The following is a 22,380-nucleotide window of genomic DNA, read 5'->3' as shown; positions in this document are numbered from 1 at the left end:
GGCTAGCTGGCTGGCCCGCCAGACAGCTGGGCTGGTGCGACCTCGCGGACGGCCGCGGGCGTTGCGCAAAAGCGGGAACGTGCCGGTTGCCGGCCGGCGCGGCTACGTGACCGGGGCGCCTCAGCTGAGGCCCCATACCTCACGCCCCGGCCTCATTCAGGCCGCCTCAGATGAAACGCCTCGGTACGGCTGACTCATTTCCTCACATCCAGTAGCCTGGGGATAAGACAAAGGCAAGCTGCCACTGGAGATCGGCCGGCGACGTGCTGCGCTCACCTTAAGGCGACACCATTCTGAGAGCACGTGCGGGGCCTCCGACAATTCTCAGTACACTGTCATGTGATAGACTTGAGCATGGAGAGACCATTACCAACTTGGATTCTTTCTTTTTGTAACAACCCTACATACCTCAATACTTGGCTTGAAGTTTTCCGCTTGCTTCTTCCCTCAATCAAACTGGCTCCTCCAAGCGATGTCCGCCCCTGGTAGGTCAGTGGTCAGTGCGACGGAATGTCTTACCTAACGGCCCGGGTTCGATTCCCGCAGGGGTCGGAGATTTTCTCCGCTCAGGGACTGGGTGTTGTGTTGTCCTTATCATTTCATCTCCATCGACACGCAAGTCGCCGAAGTGGCGTCAACTCGAAAGACTTTCACCAGGCGAACGGTCTACCCGACGGGAGGCCCTAGCCACCAGGCATTTCCATCCATGCGATTCACGTCTGAACAGATAAGCACTTTTTATAGAGGGTGTTTCAAAGTCTGTGCATCAAACATGTAGGGGCGACAGATCACGTCACGGGCAACAACTCTTGCTAGAGACAAAATGTTCTGTGACGCATCTTTCAGTATTCGCCTACTCCAGGAAGACAAGATTTGATCAAACTAACAGGGTTTAGTAACCAGGTATGCTGCATACTGCCTACCTCAGTGAACTGACGAGAAAATCTTAAGAATGAGTCTCTCTAACCGGAGAAAGTTTCTTAAGACGCGAACGAGAAACTAATTTTGCTGTGCCAACCAAATGGTTCAAATGGCTCTGAGCACTATGGGACTTAACATCTATGGTCATCAGTCCCCTAGAACTTAGAACTACTTAAACCGAACTAACCTAAGGACAGCACACAACACCCAGCCATCACGAGGCAGAGAAAATCCCTGACCCCGCCGGGAATCGAACCCGGGAACCCGGGCGTGGGAAGCGAGAACGCTACCGCACGACCACGAGATGCTGCTGTGCCAACCCCCTTTCATACAGAGCAGATGACTGGATTATACGAAACGCACATTGAATACACACGCTGCAGACCGGTTGCGCCCCGCAGCCTTTGAGGGGCATAACCAGTACAAAACGACGGCTAGCGTCGCCGGGAACTGTCAGTAAACATTTCGTTTTTAACAAAGGTTGTTTCCCGCGACGTGATCTATCGCCCCTAGACGTTTTATGCAAAGACTTAAAGACCCCGAATATGTATATGTCATAACTTCTGTATCATATAATATATTCGCATGTATTTTGGTGCCTCAGCCCCAGACTGAATTCAAAGTTCAAGGGGTCGATCCCTAACTAGTCCCAGAATTTCTGTGTGTCACTTATCGCGTCTTTCTCCTCTGGCGATCTTTGTTAATGCATAAAAATACAGAGTTGCATCATCGTTCTGTCTTTTTCCTGGAACTGAGGCTTATTAAGTCAGTCCAAGGGCCAGAAAAAGGCAACGGCTTACCATCTCCAACAGCACTACGTCTAGTAAAGCACTGTGGTGTCCAAACCAACCTTCGGGCTGGCGACAGCTTATTTTAATAATATCTATATTAGTTCTATACCTCATTTGTCTAAGTCAGTTGTCACCTTATGGGGCCCTAAGATGCCGAAAAGGAGTTCAACAAATAAAACGAATTGCGTAGTATCATCCAAATACCATATTTTCTTTTGTAATGATTGAGTGGCCCAGAAATTCAGTGAAGAACGGATCTCTTCTAAATATTAAAAGAAAGGGCCGATTGACTAGCAAGTCAGACGGACTGCATCGATTTGTTAGTGCTTGCACAATTCTGTCTTCCTTTAACATTTTCTCTTGGTAGCAGACGTTTCACTTGTGGTTTCGGCGTTCCTAGCTTCGTTTTCCTGTAATTCGTGCTGGAACCATTACATTGTGTTGTCGAACTGCTCAGCTGTTCAAATGGCTCTGAGCACCTTGGGACTTAACTTCTAAGGTCATCAGTCCCCTAAAACTTAGAACTACTTAAACCTAACCATCCTAAGGACATCACACACATTCATGCCCGCGGCAGGATTCGAACCTGCGGCCGTAGCGATTGCGCGGTTCCAGACTGTAGCGCCTAGAACCGCTCGGCCACTTCGGCCGGCTTGACGACAGAAGTGCGTGGCTTACGAGGAGTTGCTCGACCATTGTACCGCATACTTTTTAACTCCCTGCGCACAGTCATTGTGCCAATCGGACTGCTGGCAGCACTTTGCAACTCACAACTGATTCCTTCCGCTGATTTTATGAATTTTTTTTTTCAGTCATCCTCTGCAATGTTTGACGCCCCTGTCCGTCCGTTCATGAGTTCTTCCTGGTCTTGGTTTACCTGTGTTGTGCACTTGACAATCAACAAAAGTTGACTTGCGCCTGTTACTCAGGCGACACGCAATGACTCATCCACGTTCGGAGGTGACCGATTCATTCTGCTGTTACTGCTTCTGTACTCCCCTCCTGTTATACCGGCGGGTCTGCCTCGCTTGACACCTAGTGGTGAGTTCCGCATTACACGTGGATGTCCGGATACTTTTGACCACACGACGCAGCGACTGCAGCTGCAGTGAGGTAGAAGAGGCGGAACTGGCGCCAGCTGCCCGGCTGGCGCGCCAGTGGTCCAGATCGCTAAGAGGGACGGTGCTTTAAACGCGGGCCGGCGTCGCATTACTCATGCCAATCTGTGACCTCCCGCCGAGCAGAGCGCTCAACAATCGTTCCCGGTGCCATTAAGTCTAATGATTTCGAGTAGTTGGGCAATAAAGGCAAATAGCCAATTCCGGAACGACGCCAAACGGGTTTCCGATGCGGCACTAATGATATTGGAAGAGGGCCGTATCGCGTGTGGACGGGACGCCTTTGCCGGAGCGATCCTTATCTGGGCGCCCCATTAAGGCCCGAGGACGCACACGTAGACGGCGCCTCTGGCCGCTCTCGGGCACCACACACGGCGCCGCTCTCGTACTTGAGGACGCATTCCAGGTCTGCCACGGTACGAGGAGCGGGTTAGCTTATTTGTATCTGCAACGGAGATAACCGCTGCGCCCTGCTAAGATGGCCGGCAGAGCAGTGTAATTAATACGCAGTTCGGTCGCGTCTTTATGTCAGCTATTACCAGGCCCTTATTTAGAAGCGGGTAACGCGAGCACTCCTTTTGTCTGGCTGCGCCGGATCTGGTTTCCAGTGAGGTCAAATATACTTCCTGTGTGGGCGGAATGTAATTCAGAATCTTCGGGATAACTGATGACCTATCTGAAAGAGAAGAAGGAGGTGTGTTTCATCATTGATGACCCAGAGAATTACGGATACTCTGAATCGTGCCAGTTACGGATAGTCTGAATCATGCCGGTTTTGGACGAGCTTGCCTAATATGACTAACACAACGTTAATGTGATTTCTTTCTAACTGGTTCGCATACTGCATTGGTACGTGTATCACTGTCATCATTCAGTCCGATTCTACATTGACAGCCATCAAAACTGTAGCTGCAAGAGTAGTAAATAACGAAATTTTACAAGAAAACTGCCTTTTCCATGCTGCACGTTAACCTTTTATTTCATTTATGCATCCAGAGCAGTGCGTCTTTTGACAATACGCCTTCAGAGGATGTCCTGCAATATTCAATTTGTTTTTTCGTCCGCATGATAAAACACATCGGAACCATTATTTATGAGAGCGATCGTGTCCTGAGTTTCCATCTACACACTTAAAGATGATTGTCTGTGTAGGGAGGGCTACATTTGGCACTGTTACTCGTATTATTCGAATCCTCATTTTCCCCTTGCTTTTTACGCGTACTTTTCCTTCCCGTCTAATAATTATGCCATTTGCAAGGGTCATCAGGATTGTTAAACGTAATTAGAGTCATATTTGAAATTATTTCACCGTCTTTTGCAGGAGAAACTTCGTGTCGTGTTAATAAACTGACCTACCAATTCATTAACTGTATATTTTTCAGTCCGAAATGACACGAACAATATTCGAGAACAACTGTCAGTCACATGTATCGTAAAACCAGTTCAGTAGAAGATAAGATACAAATTCCAAGAATTGTTTTCCCGATACTCGGCAAGATGGCGCTGTGTTTAGCACACTGGACTCGCATTTGGGCGGACGACGGCACAAACCCGCGACCGGCCATCAAGGTTTGGGTTTTCAGTGATTCCCTTAAATCGCTTCAGGCAAATGCCGGGATGGTTCCTTTGAAAGCTCACGGCCTTCTTCCTTCCCCATCTTTTCTTAAGCCCATGACCTCGCTGTTTGGTCTCCTCCCCACAAATCAACCAACCAACCATTTTCCCGACGCAAGATCAACATTTTTAATTTGACGCCACACGTTCGCTACACATCGTTTGTAGCCGCAATAGTGTGCCGTCGTTTAACTGATGTGACATGCTATTTCCTTATTTTCATTCTAACGGAAAACCTCTTCAGGTCTTAATATGCTATTTCAACAGTTTTCTAGCACTGATTTCGTGCGTAGTCAGAGATACATTTCTAAGATAGATCTAACCACAACGGACTATAAAATGGCCTCTTGCGAGGTATTCGACTCCAAGAGTCCATTGGAGTTGCCTTCGTGATTTTCGTTCGGTAACTGGTACAGATGAACCTGCATTCAATAACATTGAGAAATGATTGTAGTGGCCAGCAAAGGTAAGACAATTCATGGTCATGCCCATAATACCAGTCCTGGACGAAGCGAGCTGTGTGAACGTGGGCTTTGTCGCATTGGAACAAAACATCACCAATGGTGAACATTGTACCATGGCATGGCCCTGGTCACCCAAAATTGTCACGTAACGCTTGGCACTAATGCGACCTCGAAGAGTAATCGTAGGCTCCATAGAATACCAAAAACTGGCTGCCCAAATCATCACCGAACACTTGCCATGGGTCACTCTTGGGACGTAAACTCGGCCAGCAGTTGGAAACCGCATGAAAGACAACTCTTCCGAACGAATGACGTTCTTCCATTGGTCCACAGTCCAGGTTTTGTGGCTTAGGCATTAGGTTTTCCCTTTACGGGCATTTTCGTTAGTGATGAGTGGTTCTGGAATTCCAGGTCGCCGTGCAAGTCCCTTGGCGTTGGCTTTTTTTTTGTGTGCTAATAGGGTTCGCGCGTGTGACATTCAGTTCTGCAGTGACTTTAGCAACCGTCGTCCTCTTAGTTTTCGTTACAACCCTCTTCAATGTCTGTCCATCACGATCAGTCAACACACACTTTCGTCTGCGTTGTGACTTGGCGGTTGATGTTTCTCCGCTTTCCCTCTGTATGCGATGTATGTCTCCGGCACGGTGCCTCTTGCAACGCCAAACGTTTTGGTTCGCTTGATTATGGAAGTACCCACAATACGAGCATCAAAAATTCGCCGACTTTCGAATTCATTTAGCTCCGACATAATGCGCTCTAATCTACACAGAGAACTGTTCTGCCCACGACTGACACTCGCAACGCACTGAGGACATTGCACAGGTGACGAGGTGCTTTTCGTGGTCAAATATAATAGCGCCACCTGCACACTTGGCTGTCATCTGCACTTGCGTTCAGCAATGCATTTCTCGCGTTGTCTCCATATTTTTGTCCAACCCCTGTACACACCACTTTACAGCCATGGCTTACGTCAGCACTGGAGAGTCACGTGATCGCCTGGTCGAACTCTCCATCATCTCTCTCTCTGTAAAATCTCTCTCTCTCTCTCTCTATTTTCCCTTTTTTTTTTTTTTTTCTTCTACCGATTTGATGAGACCCGCCACGAATTCTTCTCGCGTGCCTACCCTTTCATCTGAGAGTAGCAATTGCAACCAGAATTCCTCAACTATTTGCTGGATGTATCCCAGACTCTGCCTTCCTCTACAGGTACCATGGATGCTATTTCCTGATGTTCTGACAGATGTCCTTTCATCCTGTCTCTTCTTCTTCTTAGTATTTTGCATATATTCGTTTCCTCGTCGATTCTGCGGAGAAGATCCTCATTCCTTACCTGATCAGTCCACCTAATTTTCAATATACTTCTGTAACATCACATCTCAAATGCTCCCACTCGCTTCTGTTTTGGTTTTCCCACCGCTCTTGTATCTCTGGTAAACAACTGTGCTCCAAGCATATATTCTCGAAAATTTCTTCCTCAAATTACGACCTATGTTTGATACTAGTAGACTTCTCTTGGCCAGGAATGCCCCTTTTGCTTGTGCTAGTCTACTTTTTTTTGTCCTCCTTGCTCTCTCCGTCATGCGTTATTTTACTACCTATGTAGCAGAAGTCCTTAACTTCATCTACTTTGTGACCTCCAATTATGACGTTAAGTTTGTTGCTGTTCTCATTTCTGCTACTTCTCATTACTTACGTCTTTCTTCGATTTACTCTCAGTCCATGTTCTGTACTCATTAGAGCAATGACTCCATTGAACACATTCTGTAATTAGTTTCCTTTAATTTACGTCTATGGTCACAAACCTTTTGTTAACAGATTACCGGTTTCGGTCTTTAATGACCATCATCAGATCCGTTTCAATAAAAACAAAGTCCTAAACAAATGAAACAGGTCTGATGATGGCCATTAAAGGCCGAAACCGGTAGTCTGTTAACAAAAAGTTTGTGACTATAGACATAAATTAAAGGAAACTTATTACATATGCGGGTCACTGTTTTTTCGCGACGATGTCGCAGCTTGTGAAACATCCTGTAATTCTTATTCACTGTCAGTGAGGATAGCAATGTCACCAGCGAATCTTATCATTGACGCCCTTTCACCTTTCTTCAATTTCCCTCATTCCTTCTTCGATGTAAAAATTGAACAGTAGAGACGAAAAACTAAAGTCCTTTCTTGCATCCTTTTTAATCGGAGAACTTCGTTCTTGGTCTATCACTCCTACTGTTCCCTCTTGTTTCTTGAACATATTGTATATTACCCATCTTTCCGTCTTACCTCTATTTTTCCGCAGAATTTCGAACATCTTGTACCATTTTATATTGTCGAACGCTTTTCCGAGGTCGGTAAATCCTATCTATGAACGTATCCTAATTTTTCTTTAGTCTAGCTTCCATTATCAACAATAACGTCATAACTGCCTCTTTGGTGCTTTTACCTTTCCTAAAGCCAAACTGATCATTATGTAACAGATTCCCAATTTTCCATTCTTCTTTATATTATTCTTGTCAGCCACTCGGATGCACGAGCTGTTAAGCTTCAGAGCGCCCAGGCGGTTCTTTTAAGGAAGTGTCTAATATTTCGTTCCGTGAACTTATATGCTGCACAGCTACTTTTACAGCACACCAGACAGAAGATGGCGTTTCACGAGTTCGCTTCTACCCACGTGCGGTATACATGAAAATAACTGAGCAGTTGAATCGAGATAGGAAAAAATAAAATCGGAAGGAAGACACGAGCAGTTGGGGCATTTCGTGACAGGCAAACAGCCGTTAGGTTGGTTACGGCACAGCGAATGGGGTGTACGAATCTGCTACCCAGGAGCGAGGCCTGTAACCCGTGAACAACATTAAGTTATACGGCATTAGGAGTATATCCGGGAGATGAGACTGAAGCGTCGTGCGTGAGCAGCGCCTGCTACAGCCAGCGAAACGGAATGACCGGGGTCTGCACAGGTGTTGGTCTGCAGTGAGCCGGGACGTGTTTAGGGCGGCGGCGCTGACAGGCGGCGACGCGGCGGGAGCCGCCGTAACTCGCCGCGCAACGGCCGAATGTGGGCCGGCTCTGGGCCCGGCCGCTGCTGGCGGACGTTTCACGGGGCGTAACTCGCAGCTGTCGTGAGGCGGAGGCTGCCGCTCAAAGGGAACGGGAATGGCGGCCGTGACCTCAGACGTAACGGCTAGTACGTGTCACCAAGCCGGAACATTCCGAGGAACCCACCGGCGAAAAATATGGCATTCTCATAACTTAAAAAACGAACTGAATAATCGGCTGGGGGCCACCGAAATCTAGATGTGATGATAATCTTCAAGAATTGAACTTTCTTTAAAAGCAAACTACACCGCACAACAAAATTAAAGGATCAGTTTTTCAGAACCCCGTAACTGCCCCCCATTCCAAAGCAAAAATTTGAAATTTGGCTCAAAACCGCCCACAACCTTCATCTGTATTCGTGCCAGAGGATGGCACGATAAGACGTGACTCTCGGCTGCGGCGGCGCTTCAAACAGCAACGTGTCGTCGCGTGCAAAAATAAATAAATAAATAAATAAATAAATAAAATAAATAAATAAAAAAAGGGGTCACAACCCACAAGATCATGTGAGCTGTAGGGTGAGTTAATGATGCCGCATTTGCACCAATTTTTTCCAAACTTTTGCCGAACCCCATTATGAACGTGTCACACGATGCCTTCTTGCCAACATATCACCACTTTTTTGACACCTCAGCGATAGAGGTCTGAAGCGCGATTATATAGTTCGAATGGCTCTGAGAACTATGGAACTTAACATCTGAGGTCGTCAGTCCCCGCCGGCCTGTGTGGCTGAGCGGTTCTAGGCGCTTCAGTCTGGAACCGCGCGACCGCTACGTCGCAGGTTCGAATCCTGCTTCGGGCATGGATATGTGTGTGTGTGTGATGTCCTTAGGTTAGTTAGGTTTAAGTTGTTCTAAGTTCTAGGGGTCTGATGACCTCAGCTGTCAAGTCCCATAGTGCTCAGAGCCATTTGAACCATTTCATCAGTCCCCTAGACTTAGAACTACTTAAACCTAACTAGCCTGAGGACATCACACACATCCATGCCCGAGGCTGGATTCGAACCTGCGACCGTAGTAGCAGCGCGGTTCCGGAGAAGCGCCATTACCAGTGTTGAAATCACGTGGTTTTTGGAAAGATTTGGGGGGGGGGGGGGGGTGAGAAGCATGAAGACACCTAAGGGGGTGGCATAAATTAAATCACCCCTTCGCTTGCGACGTTGGTTCTCACATACACACACACACATTACGCGGTCGAAGATTAGGCAACCCTTCGAAACACCTGAGATGGTGTTTGCCCGCCTTCAGGCGCTAGAGCAGCCACAAGGCAGAATGTGTATCGAAGTGTCTTACAGGTACATATGTAAAGTTTATTACTTTTGAATACATTGTGGGAGCAGCCACTGATTAGTGTTATCACAAATATTTACTACCAAAGACAGTCTTGATAACAAATTATTTGTTCCGGTGACCGGTTTCGAACAGAACTGTGATCATCTTCAGACCAATGAGCAAGACCTCCTTCTGCTGGTAAATCACTACGAAATTTACCACCAAAAGTAGGTTCTTGCTCATTGGTCACCGGAATAAATAATTTGTGATCAAGACTGTTTTCGATAGTAAACATATGTAAAGTGCTCAGCTAAGGTGCTTGGGTGGCACCGAGGGTGTTGCCAAACTGGGGCTGGGGGTTCTTAAGTAGTGACCCTTTGCTGTTTTATTCACGCAGATGTCACTGCCGTACATCCCCCCACCGCCGTGATAACGCCATAGGAGAGCGCGAAAAACGAGGGATGAAAAATAATATGAACCCTTTCCTGCTTCGGGTTTCTCATCACGTTCAGATTTCGTCGAATGGATTTTAACAGTCGCTAAAGACTCCAGTCTGTACAGCAGAGCAAAAACTGCGTTACCGCCTGCACTCCAGAGGGATCACATCACGACCAATGGCCGCAACGATGTCCTTAGAGAAGGGTAGAAACGGCCAGGGGGCGGTAGCAGTGTCGAACGGTGTCAAGAACGTCGACCTGTTGCTTATCGCACTACGAACTGTAGTTTTCGATCGCCAAATCTGTGGAAACCAACGTCCCAGGAAAGGGGTGCTTTCATTGAGGTCCTTTATGTCACCCCCTACGCCCTTTTCGTGTCGATTCCGAGCGACGGGGGTCCCTGAATGTTTTCCTCGGGCACACATACGAAAACCACGTGATTTCAACGCTGAGTGTCGCGGTTCTGACCACTATCGCAGAGGCGTTAAACTCCTCCCGAACAGGCCATGAAGACCCAACGGTACCGACCGGCCGCAGTGTCATCCTCACCCACAATGGTCACTGGATGCGGATATGTAGGGGCATGTGGTCAGCACACCGCTCTCCCGGCCGTATGTCAGTTTCCGATACTGGAGCCGCTACTTCTCTATCAAGTAGTTCCTCAGTTTGAGAGGCGTTAAAGGAAGGGGTGAAATGTGGATAAGACGGGGTGTGACGACCTTCCCATCGTGTGACACATGCATAGAAGGATTGGGCGGAGTTGTGGTGCCAACGTGACATCATTAATTCGCCTTACAGCTCAAATGAACTTCTGGGCTGTGTTCTTTATTTTTGCATGTGTCGACATCTTGCTGTTTTAGCGTCAGCCAGTCCCAGGGCGACGTCACAGAGCGCCACGCTTTTTGCACCATTAAAGAGTAAATTTCTGGGAGTTTTCGAGCCAAATTTCGGACATGCGTCGGAATGGAAGACAATTACGCGGTTTCGAAAAGCTGATCCTTTTGTTTTATCGCGCAGTGTACAAATATGCAGCCGATATGCCGCTGTATAGTCGTTAAGAACATAAACCTGCACGCAATAACGGAGTGGACTATGCTAGGGGACATGGATCAGAGTACGTAATAAAGGCATATGGCATTCGGCAATTCAGGAATAAATTCTACGCAACCCTTGGTTTCTCAACTTGGCGCTCACGAGAAAGGAAACTGTTATAAATAACAGACCAATGGTAGGTCACACCAACACTAATAAAATGAGACATTTGTTAAAATTAATACCCTCTACCAATTGTGACTCCTGCCTCACTGAAGAGAACATTGTACAGCTTTTTTTTTTTTTTTAATAGAAAACGATAAACACTGGAACATTGAACAATATTTTAAAACTTAAAGATTGTTTTAATCTTAGAGTAACTCTTAGTTCCATGAATAGGCTTGTTACTAAATGTAACTCCCCTTTAGTACGTTAGTGTAAAAGAGAATTAAAATTGGACGAGGTTTTCTGAAGTTTCAATACGCATATCTACATCTACATCTACATGATTACTCTGCAATTCACATTTAAGTGCTTGGCAGAGGGTTCATCTAACCACAATCATACTATCTCTCTACCATTCCACTCCCGAACTGCGCGAGGGAAATACGAACACCTAAACCTTTCTGTTCGAGCTCTGATTACTCTTATTTTATTTTGATGATCATTCCTACCTACGTAGGTTGGGCTCAACAAAATATTTCCGCATTCGGAAGAGAAAGTTGGTGACTGAAATTTCGTAAATAGATCTCGCCGCGACGAAAAACGTCTTTGCTTTAATGACTTCCATGCCAACTTGCGTGTCATATCTGCCACACTCTCTCCCCTATTACGTGATAATACAAAATGAGCTGCCCCTTTTTGCACCCTTTCGATGTCCTCCGTCAATCCCCCCTGGTAATGATCCCACACCGCGCAGCAATATTCTAACACAGGACGAACGAGTGTAGTGTAAGCTGTCTCTTTACTGGACTTGTTGCATCTTCTAAGTGTCCTGCCAATGAAACGCAACCTTTGGCTCGCCTTCCCCACAATATTATCTATGTGGTCTTTCCAACTGAAATTGTTCGTAATTTTAACACCCAGGTACTTAGTTGGATTGACAGCCTTGAGAATTGTACTATTTACCGAGTAATCGAATTCCAACGGATTTCTTTTGGAACTCATGTGGATCACCTCACACTTTTCGTTATTTAGCGTCAACTGCCACCTGCCACACCATACAGCAAACTTTCCTAAATCGCTTTGCAACTGATACTGGTCTTCGGATGACCTTACTAGACGGTAAATTACAGCATCATCTGCGAACAACCTAAGAGAACTGCTCAGATTGTCATCCAGGTCATTTATATAGATCAGGAACAGCAGAGGTCCCAGGACGCTTCCCTGGGGAACACCTGATATCACTTCAGTTTTACTCGATGATTTGCCGTCTATTACTACGAACTGCGACCTTCCTGACAGGAAATCAGGAATCCAGTCGCACAACTGAGACGATACCCCATAGGCCCGCAGCTTGATTAGAAGTCGCTTGTGAGGAACGGTGTCGAAAGCTTTCCGGAAACCTGGAAATACGGAATCAACTTGAGATCCCTTGTCGATAGCGGCCATTACTTCGTGCGAATAAAGAGCTAGCTGCGTTGCACAAGAACGATGTTTTCTGAAACCATGATGATTACGTATCAATAGATCGTTCCCTTCGAGGTGATTCATAATGTTTGAATACAGTATATGCTCCAAAACCCTACTGCAAACCGACGTCAATGATATAGGTCTGTAGTTCGATGGATTACTCCTACTACCCTTCTTAAACACTGGTGCGACCTGCGCAATTTTCCAATCTGTAGGTACAGATCTATCGGTGAGCGAGCGGTTGTATATGATTGCTAAGTAGGGAGCTATTGTATCAGCGTAATGTGAAAGGGACCTAATCGGTATATAATCTGGACCTGAAGACTTGTCCGTATCAAGCGATTTGAGTTGCTTCGCAACCCCTAAGGTATCTACTTCTAAGAAACTCATGCTATCAGCTGTTCGTGTTTCAAATTCTGGAATATTCCATTCGTCTTCCCTGGTGAAGGAATTTCGGAAAACTGCGTTCAATAACTCCGCTCTTGTCTCGCTTTAGAGAAATGTTCTTTGTAGACTTCGTACTTTTGTTGATGTTCATTGCACAAATCTCTTTTCAAAGCACAATCCATTCCATTCAAATGACGGTTTTTCAGAACGAGATTATTGGGTTCATACTCTAGATGAGGATCGCATTTCAGCTCGCCTTTAAGTTATTAGAAGGCTTGTAATAGTGACACAACAAATTTACCGTCACTGGGAGCCCCTTGATCACAGAGTAATTGGATGTACGAAAGTTTTACGATCCATGGGGTCCTCAAACGGGGAGATACAGATCTCACAGAACTGACAAACTGGCTCCTACACAGAGGAACACATAATATTTTTTACTTGATTTCATACTTTTACTTTTTGTTTTTACCTATTTTGAATATTCGCAGAAATATTTGGGGGATACAAAAATTTCTTGGGCCTAGAGGTGTAACGCAGTTTAACACCAGTGTGCTGGTGACTACAAGAAAAGTTGTTTGAATAAGAAACATTCCTGTAGAGACAAGTTTTTGCTTATGGCCTGGACAAATGAATAATTCCAGTATTTAGGAAAGGATGGAATTTTATATTTCTTTCTATTTTAGACTCACATTATAAACGATTTCGGCCATAAATGGAACTGTGATGTGTAGAATCTGAAAATGGCCGAAACCGATGAATGTTATCATTATGTTTTTTTGCTTGAAATAAAAAGAAATGTATAACACTTCTGTCATTCACCTCCGTAACAGAACGCCGCTTTTTCCAAAAGAATGTAATTCGATGCTCTGTTAATTGTGACATTTTGAAAGACTTCACGGGAAAGCTACCAGGCCTGGCAATGTGCGGTGGCGGCGAGGTACCTGTTGCACGGTTGCGCGGCTGCTGCATCAGCTACTCACCCTCGTACGAGATGAAGCGGAAGTCGTGGGCAGGCGACGGTGGGGAGGGGGCGGAAGCTGCGCATGCGCACGAGCTCCACAGCGACGCCAGAGCTGCAGCCGACACCAGCAGTGGCCACGCCGCCATCTCGCCACTCTGCAACACAGCAGCGAGTACGAGATCAGCACCGGGGCACTATACAAAAAATACACAGCTGCGCTCTTCTGTTCGTAGCCGAGGCTGCGCAGTGTGACGGGTTTTGGTTCGAAGCTTTTCTTTTTCTTTAAATGCACTCAAAAACGGCTCTAATTCTCTGCGAGGCAAGGGGGTACCTGGCGCAGCAAAAGCAGCTTTCTGAATAATAATTGCGTTCCGTTCATACAAACTAAAAATACACGTAAACAAAAAACGTAAGGGAGACGGAGGGGCAGCGAAGTCGGAAAGAGAAAGCAGGTTTACTGCAAATTAACGTTTTTAAGTTGCGACATTCACTCCTTTCAGCCGACAAAAAAAATCTTGCCGCACAACTATAAATAAACAGATACGACGTAACCAGTCGCCAAACTTTAACGATGTGTTCCGGAGGCTTTGCTCTTAGGTCAAGTGACAGTTTTTGATTCTAGTTCAGTAGCAGAGCTCCCAAGAAAGCAACCGTGTCAAAATTTTTGCAGTTCTGTGTATCTGCGTTGCGTATTTTCCTCGAGAGCACTGCATTTGATCGTAGTACACTCAACGACAAAGTTTGCTCGGAATTCGTGGACATCAAGTGCTAAGTTCCCTCTTAATTTTCGTAGTTTTGTGTTGTTTCTTGGGCCGGCCGGAGTGGCCGAGCGGTTCTAGGCGCTACAGTCTGGAACCGCGAGACCGCTACGGTCGCAGGTTCGAATCCTGCCGCGGGCATGGATGTGTGTGATGTCCTTAGGTTAGTTAGGTTTAAGTAGTTCTAAGTTCTAGGGGACTGACGACCTCAGAAAAGTCCCATAGTGCTCAGAGCCATTTGAACCTTTTTTTGTTGCTTTTTTTTAAATTTATAACATAGTTTATAGTCTGATTTCAGTTAGTTGGCATCTGACCTTCAAGGTCCAAAGCTACGATGTTGTCGTCATAAGTACTGTCTTGCAGGCAGCCGCCACGGCGCTTCACTATCCATGGCAATAGAAAACGGCTTTAAAATCCGAATCTCCAAAAAAGTCACTTAAAAACCTGAAATTTATGTTAGTGTATATCTATATAGCATCTTTAATCATATCAAAAACCTGTTCTTAATTTTAATAAGCATCAAAATTACATGAAATTTTTTGAAGTAGGTGGAATTTTATCGTCAAACTAATCACGTCGGATCCCGAAAACAATTGAACTCTGTGAAATTTTTTGATGTTGGTTACCAAAATTAATATTTCCATATTTGCGTATCGCACTGCATGTGGTATCTATAACTTTCGGAAAAGTCGTTTTTTTTTTCTTTTTTTCATATTGAACTCACACCAAGTATGAAGTTTCAAGTCTCTATCTTCTACAAAGAAACACGTAAAAATTCTGAATTTGGTATATAGTGTAGATTATTATTATTATTATTATTATTATTATTATTATTGGTGTTTTGCCCTTAAAGAGCGCATTTGGACTAAACTACATGGCCAGTTCCTTTTGCTGCCTTCCTTGCTGCCCAAACTTCCCTCATTCGCTCGCTGTGTTTCTGTTTCCGGTCCTCTGTCCATGCTTCTTGTCGGCTTTGTGTCTTCGGCTCCATCTTGATTGCCTTTTTGGTTGCCCATATTTCTTTCATCTTCCGGCTGTGATCTTGCTTGCGTTCTTCAGTCCATTTTACGCCTGTTCGTTTGTCACATTGTATCTCACGTAGTTTACTTTTCTTAATGATGTTTCTGAATTTTATTCTGTCGTTTATTGTGTCTGCTGTTGTGTTGAGTTGGTTCAGGTCGTTTTTTACCTCTGCCACCCATTTGTTGTTTCTAGTGGTTACCCAGTCAAAGATCCGTTTGGTCAGCCTGTGTGATGGCATTCTGTACAGGTGTCCATAGAATTGTAGTCTGCGTTTTCTAATCTTTTCTGTGATTGTCTCCGTATGTTTGTATAGTTCCTCTGTAGGTTTCTTGATCCATATTCATTGTTGTTAGTTGCACCAAATATTTTCCTAAGTATTTTCCGTTCTACTTTTTCTAGTTCTCTGATACGTGTATGCCCTAGGATTAGTGTGGTCTCTGCTGCATATAGTGCCTCGGGGAACACCACCGTCTCGTAGTGGCGTAATTTGGCTTTTTGTAAGATAGACTTCTTGTTGTAATGATTCCACACTACTCTGTATGCCTTGTCCAGTTTAGTCTTTCTTTCCTCGTTTGAGTCTCTGTTATGTCCACTCATTTGTAGTGTTTCACCGAGGTATTTGAAGTTTACCGTTTTGTAAATCGTACCATACTTTGTGTTCAGAGATGAGAGTTTCTTTGTGCTTATAAACTGTGTCTTTTCGTAAGAGATCTGTAGTCCAGTTTTGGAAGCGATTTCGTGCAGTTTTTCAATAGTGTAGATATTTATAGTGCACATATTTAGTGTTTTTAATCTTTTCTCAATTATAATTAAAGCCGTAGAAAAGTTCTATAAATAAAAATATCTACACCACTACTGCGCATTTCACACCGAACTGTTTGGCAGATGCAGTGTAGAACCACTTTTAAACTATTTCGCTACCGCTCCACTCTCAAACAGCTAGCGGGAAAAATGAACACATATATCTTTCCGTACAAGCTCCGATTTCTCTTATTTTGTCGTGATGGTAACTTCTCCGTCTGTAGGTAGGAGTCAATAAACGACTTTGACATTCGGAGACGAAAGATCCCTTTGTTTTAACAAATGCTCGCTCATATTATCTGTGACACTTCTCCCCTCCTCCCCTCCACCACTACTACGCAATAATAAAACACGAGCTGCCATTATCTGAACTTTTTCGATGTCCTCCGTCATTCCTACTTCGTACCGCACAACAGTACTTCAGAAGAGGACGGACAAGCGCAGTGTACTGTAGGCAACCTCCTCAGTAGATTTGTTGCACCTTCTAATTGTTTTGCCAATAAAACGCGGTCTTTGGTTCGCCTTCCCCACATCATTTTGTATGTGATGGTTCCAGCTTCATTTGTTCGTTATTGTAGTCCCTAGGTATTTAGTTGAATCTATAACTGCAGGTCCATTTTCCCGGCTCAATGGTCAGCGCATCTGGTAATTATGCGTAGGCCAGGGTTCGAGTCCTGACCCTACCAAGGATTTGTGCTTGTGGAAGAGCTGTTCGTATGAGAAGTGACGGCTCCAAGGTAAATAAAGCCGTCAACGTCCGGGAGATCGGTGTGCTGGCCTCACGAAACGACCCGCCCCTTGCCCCCTCCCCCCCCCCCCCCTCCCCCGAAAACACACACCGCATCCGATGACGTCATTGGTAGAGGTTGACACGGTGTCCAGAACGCGGAGTTATGCTTGCTTGCAAGTTTTGAATTTGTGTGATTTACCGTGTAACCAAAATTTAACGGAATTTTTTAGTGCTCATGTGGTGGATCGCACACTTTTTATTGCTCATGATCAACTATCATTTTTGCACCATGCAGATATCTTGCCTTAAACATTTTGTAATTAGTTTGGATCCACTGATGACTTCACTAGACAGTACACGATAGCTTCATTCCAAACATGTAAGATTGTCTCCGCAACCGTTTATATAGCTTAAGAACAGGAAATGGCCTATAAAGCTTCCTTGCGGAACCCCTGACATACCTTCGGTTTCACTAGATGACTTCCCGCCAGTTCGTACATATCATGTTTTAAACAGGAAATCACGGATCCAGTTGCACAGTTGAAACGATACCCTATCGGTGCTCAACGTAATTAGAAGCCGCCTGTAAGGAACGTTGGCAGTAGCAATTCAGTCCATCGGCTGTCAAGTACCAATTAATTTAAATCAGAATATAGTCAACGTTGTAGTATCTTGGGGTGAATAGCACCGTTGGAGACTCTGTACCAGGCAAGGAAAAACTTAGGTGACCTGCGGGCCTGATTCACGAGCCCTTAGGCTCGCGGGCCACGTCGTCAACGTGACGCGGCAGCAGAGATTCTAGCATAGTGGTTCCCACTCTGGGGCCAATCACCCCCTGACGGTTAAAATGAAAAACTAAACGATTCAGTTCAGCCACGAAACTAAATTATTTTCTGAAGATCATTGCTATCATAACGTCCGCAGCTCGTGGTCTTGCGGTAGCGTTCTCGCTTCCCGCGCACGGGGTCCCGGGTTCGATTTCCGGCGGGGTTAGAGATTTTTCGTTGCCTCCAGATGACTGGCTGTTGTTGTATCATCTTCGTCATCATCATTCATCCCCATTACGGACGGAGGAAGACAATGGCAAACCACCTCCACTAGGACCTTGCCTAGTAAGGCGGCGCGGGACTCCCGCGTCGTTCCAAAGCTCGTAGGAGTTTGGGACCTCATCATCGTTACTATCATCACAGTTTTATTAGACACTAATATTGATTATATAAGTTATCAATAATTACTTTTTCTCAATTAGTAGCATTAATGAGGCGGAGATTACAAGTTCCCCACATAGTCCACCTACTACACACATGTTGTGCTTTGTCCCGTACATCGCCTGATGATAAAAGGGAGAGATATACGTAATAAATACTAAATATATCAAGAAAATATCTTCTCCAAGTTGTTGACAGTACCTGCAGTAGTCAGGAATTGCTTCATTACTCGCTTCGAAACAAATAAATTAATTGACAGCACGACGCAGCAGTAACTACATAAGGGCTACTATAATGCTGTGCACAGTATTATTATTATTTCTTTCATTTCTCAGACGTTATGTCTGGTTAAAAATGGAAAGTGACGCGGACCTTGATCAAGCGTGAGTTCCTTTTAACTGTACTGTATATGTTACATTGCTTTTATGGACTTTCGGGTAATTGAACATGTATCAATAATTACAGATTTCTGTAGTTGTATATATACATTTGGATGTACCTGTATTGCGTTGATGTACTGGTGGATATTGTGTGGTATGGCTCCTGTAGTTGATAGTATAATTGGTATAATGTCAACTTTATCCTGATGCCACATGTCCTTGACTTCCTCAGCCAGTTGGATGTATTTATTATTATTATTATTATTATTATCATCATCATTACTATTAGTGGCTGTGGTCAGACACAAAGCATTAACAGCCTGAAGTCTTCCGATTATTGCCAGTTAAGAAGTAAAAAGACCAGCAATCAAGTGATTTACAAACAGTAAGTATAGTGCACGCATTTTAACTTGGTTGATTTTAAGTGGGATTGCAGTGTGCTGGCCAAGCAAGTGCCGCAACGTAGAGCAGTAACGCAGGGTAAGTATGTTTTGTAACAAGTGTCTACCCTTACTGTGAATAGCTAGCTTCCTTATCTGAGAAGGAGTTGTGGGTAGCAACTGCGATGCACCACAAATTCCTTTGTCATTCATTCTAACACAAACAGACACAAACACAAATTAAATATCATTCATCTTTCATCATTTAAAAAATAAAAGTGTTCCAAGAAAAGTTTTCATTCTACAGTTTAATTAGCTACTGAAGTTGGTGATAATGTGAGGAGGGGAGATGGGGAATGGCAACAGACAGGAGGGGTACCAGAGGGCGGGGGTACTAGCTAATGTCTAAGTGCGCTCAGGGATTGTTATTGTTGTGGTCTTCAGTCCTGAGATTGGTTTGATGCGGGTCTCCATGCTACTCTATCCTGTGCAAGCTTCATCATCTCCCATCACCTACTGCAACCTACATCCTTCTGAATCTGTTTAGTGTATTCATCTCTTGGTCTCCCTCTACGATTTTTACCCTCCACGCTGCCCTCCAATACTAAATTGGTGATTCCTTGATGCCTCAGAACATGACCTACCAACCGATCCCTTCTTCTAGTCAAGTTGTGCCAGAAATTTCTCTTCCCCCCAATTCTATTCAATACCTCCTCATTAGTTATGTGGTGTACCCATCTAATCTTCAGCATTCTTCTGTAGCACCACATTTCGAAAGCTTCTATTCTCTTCTTGTCTAAACTATTTATCCTCCATGTTTCACTTACATGGCGACACTCCGTATAAATACTTTCAGAAACGACTTCCTGACATTTAAATGTATACTCGATGTTAACAGATTTCTCTTCTTCAGAAATGGTTTCCTTGCCATTACCAGTGTATCTTCTATATCCTCTCCGACCATCATCAATTATTTTGATCCCAAATAGCAAAACTCATTTACTACTTTAAGCGTCTCATTTCCTAATCTAATTCCCTCAGTATCATGGGATAATGGTATAAAAAAGGTTGGGAACCACTGTCCTAGAGCATGAAGTCAAAAATATATCGCCGGTGACGTTAATGTCTATGGGGTAACGATATGAATGGCACCCCTTTCCGACACGTCACACCTACCACGAAACATTTTGTTTTTGAGAGCATTTTATGTTCCCCCATCGTCAGCTGTTTATATTTATTTATGCGTCTTGATCATTGTGTCTTCACAAACGATGCTTTTACGTTTTTTCTCTTCAAAATTTCCGTTATAAAGTTCTGCGGCGCCTCTCTCTCTCCCACGAATTTCTTCCGCGGGTCGCCGGATGCTCGGCCGTGCTCTGTATGTTTCGTGCCTTCGCCGCCAGTGGCGCTTCCGCCTGCGTATAGAATGTATGCGCCGAACTGGACGGATCCTGAGGAGGCAGAGCGATGACAGGAGCTGGGAGGGTCGGTGAAAGCAGAAAACGGACCGCCTAGCCCCAGCCCGGCCCGCCGTGCCGTGCCACCAGTAGGACATTAAGAAAAAGAAATGAAACACCACACGTCTGGCAGGCTGACCAGCGCCGCCGTCTCCTGCTCCGGCTCGTCCACAGCTTCATATGAGTACGAGCTATCACAGAACAGGCCCAATGCGGACAGCCAGTTGCAAGTGGAACCGAAAATTTGTTTAATGTTATGCAACAGGTCTGTGAGCGTTTGTTACTTTCTACACTAATGACTGGTAGCATTCGACCGTATTTCTGTCCTACGTAGAACTTAACAATGCGTTTCAAGGGACAGTGCTCTAATCACTAGGCTATGAAAACTTAACTCATGAGGCTAAAGCAGTAAAAAGTCAACCAACACAGTTGGGGAGCTCCTAAAATAAAATGTCCGCGCTTGTTGTGTTCACCTCCGCAGAAGCGTCTACTTCACTCTCCTGGAGGCCATAGGAAGTCAGCATGACGCGGCCTGGTGTTGTGTGTGGTGTGAGATAAGACGGTTACTGACCGAAGTCGGCGATTTTATTAAGAAAGAGCATATACATTGGACGCATTTCATAAGTTCAGATGTAACACTTGACATAAAAGTTTTAATTTGGTATTATAGAACCCGGAAATGGTCATATACATTTAAATACTGTAAAGATATTTTTGTTGTAAAACGTGTTCATCACGCACAAGATGTCAAGTGGATTAAATCAGTACATTATAAAATGTTTGCCATCGCTAAAATATTTAAAAACAGAAAGCACCTTCTGCAAAAGACCATGTCCCTATACATATTGCTCACAAATGCTTGTTACGTCATACAAACATGATGCACAAAAGCACACCTCTTTACATACGCTGGACATACTCTAAACAGTGCGAATCAACTATAAACGGCGTATAAGGTACAACTTACAGGTATTATTGCAAAGATAACATTTGTATAGTGTGTTCATCCACTAAGCGGTTCTTACATCGGAACCATACAACACCTCGCAAATAATTCTCTTTTCATATTTAAAATTAATTACTTTAGTGAGTGGCCGTTAAGACTACTAGTAAAGATTACAAAACTGTCCTGTACTAACAACTGAAACACATATTTAAGCCTCACAATCCCCTTTGCACGCTCAAAATTAAGGTATCTACTGTGCAATAGTTTGTTTTGTTGTTTTTGCTGCTGCTGTTGTTACCTGCCGCAAAAGCGACAGGCGCACAAGCAAACTGCAGCAGCTGGGAGGGAGGTGCCGGACCGGGAACATGCACCCGACACAACGAAAAAGCAATATTCGCAGTGCTTAACTTCAGTAGACACAAAGCCCTCACAAACTCTCCAAAAGCAGACAACTGAAGCCTTGAAGCGTAATTATTCACAGACAGCTACTCATAATGGCGTAGAAAACAAATCTTAAGTAGTGAGCCTGGGGAGACAAGAAAGGACTGCAGTTCAAGCGCGACACGGACAGATCTATCCTTGGTTGAGCACAGCTGTACCAAAACTTACTATAGATAGACGCAAGTCATTCTCTGTAATGTTGGGTTGTGCATACATAGGTTTTTACCAGCAGAGTGAAATGACCTGCGCTTGACCGGCAAGTCTCGGCTAGCAAATTGACAGGATTTCAAGGACGCTTCAATCGCGTTGGAATGCAAGAGGTGGAATAACACGGCATTTCTCGTATCAGTAGTGGCACTGAAGATGGCTACACAGTAGCTAGAATTGATGTGCAGTATACAGATTAAAATTTGTCGGCCGATGCTGTCCTCCCTCCTGTCTTGGATCGCAACTTTGAGTTGTATATTATCCAACAGCAGCCCTTACACTTAGATGACAAAAGTCACGGGATAGCGATTTGTACATATACAGATGG

The 22,380-nt window shown here is 44.7% G+C and overlaps 1 protein-coding gene across 1 annotated transcript in view; it reads right to left on the bottom strand.

Moving 5' to 3' along the window:
• Positions 1-22,380, bottom strand: part of LOC124612431 (semaphorin-5A) — a 664,451-nt gene that overhangs the window by 488,538 nt on the left and 153,533 nt on the right. Inside the window, exon 2 of the mRNA XM_047140638.1 lies at positions 13,741-13,876. Within this exon, the coding sequence (XP_046996594.1) occupies positions 13,741-13,867 (127 nt within the window). The 5' untranslated portion in view covers positions 13,868-13,876. The remainder of the gene's footprint in view (positions 1-13,740; positions 13,877-22,380) is intronic.

This window comes from Schistocerca americana, chromosome 4, assembly GCF_021461395.2.
Source record: "Schistocerca americana isolate TAMUIC-IGC-003095 chromosome 4, iqSchAmer2.1, whole genome shotgun sequence".
Taxonomy (NCBI): domain Eukaryota; kingdom Metazoa; phylum Arthropoda; class Insecta; order Orthoptera; family Acrididae; genus Schistocerca; species Schistocerca americana.
The sequence above is the reverse complement of the archived record's forward strand: the minus strand, read 5'-3'. Positions and strand labels throughout refer to the sequence as shown.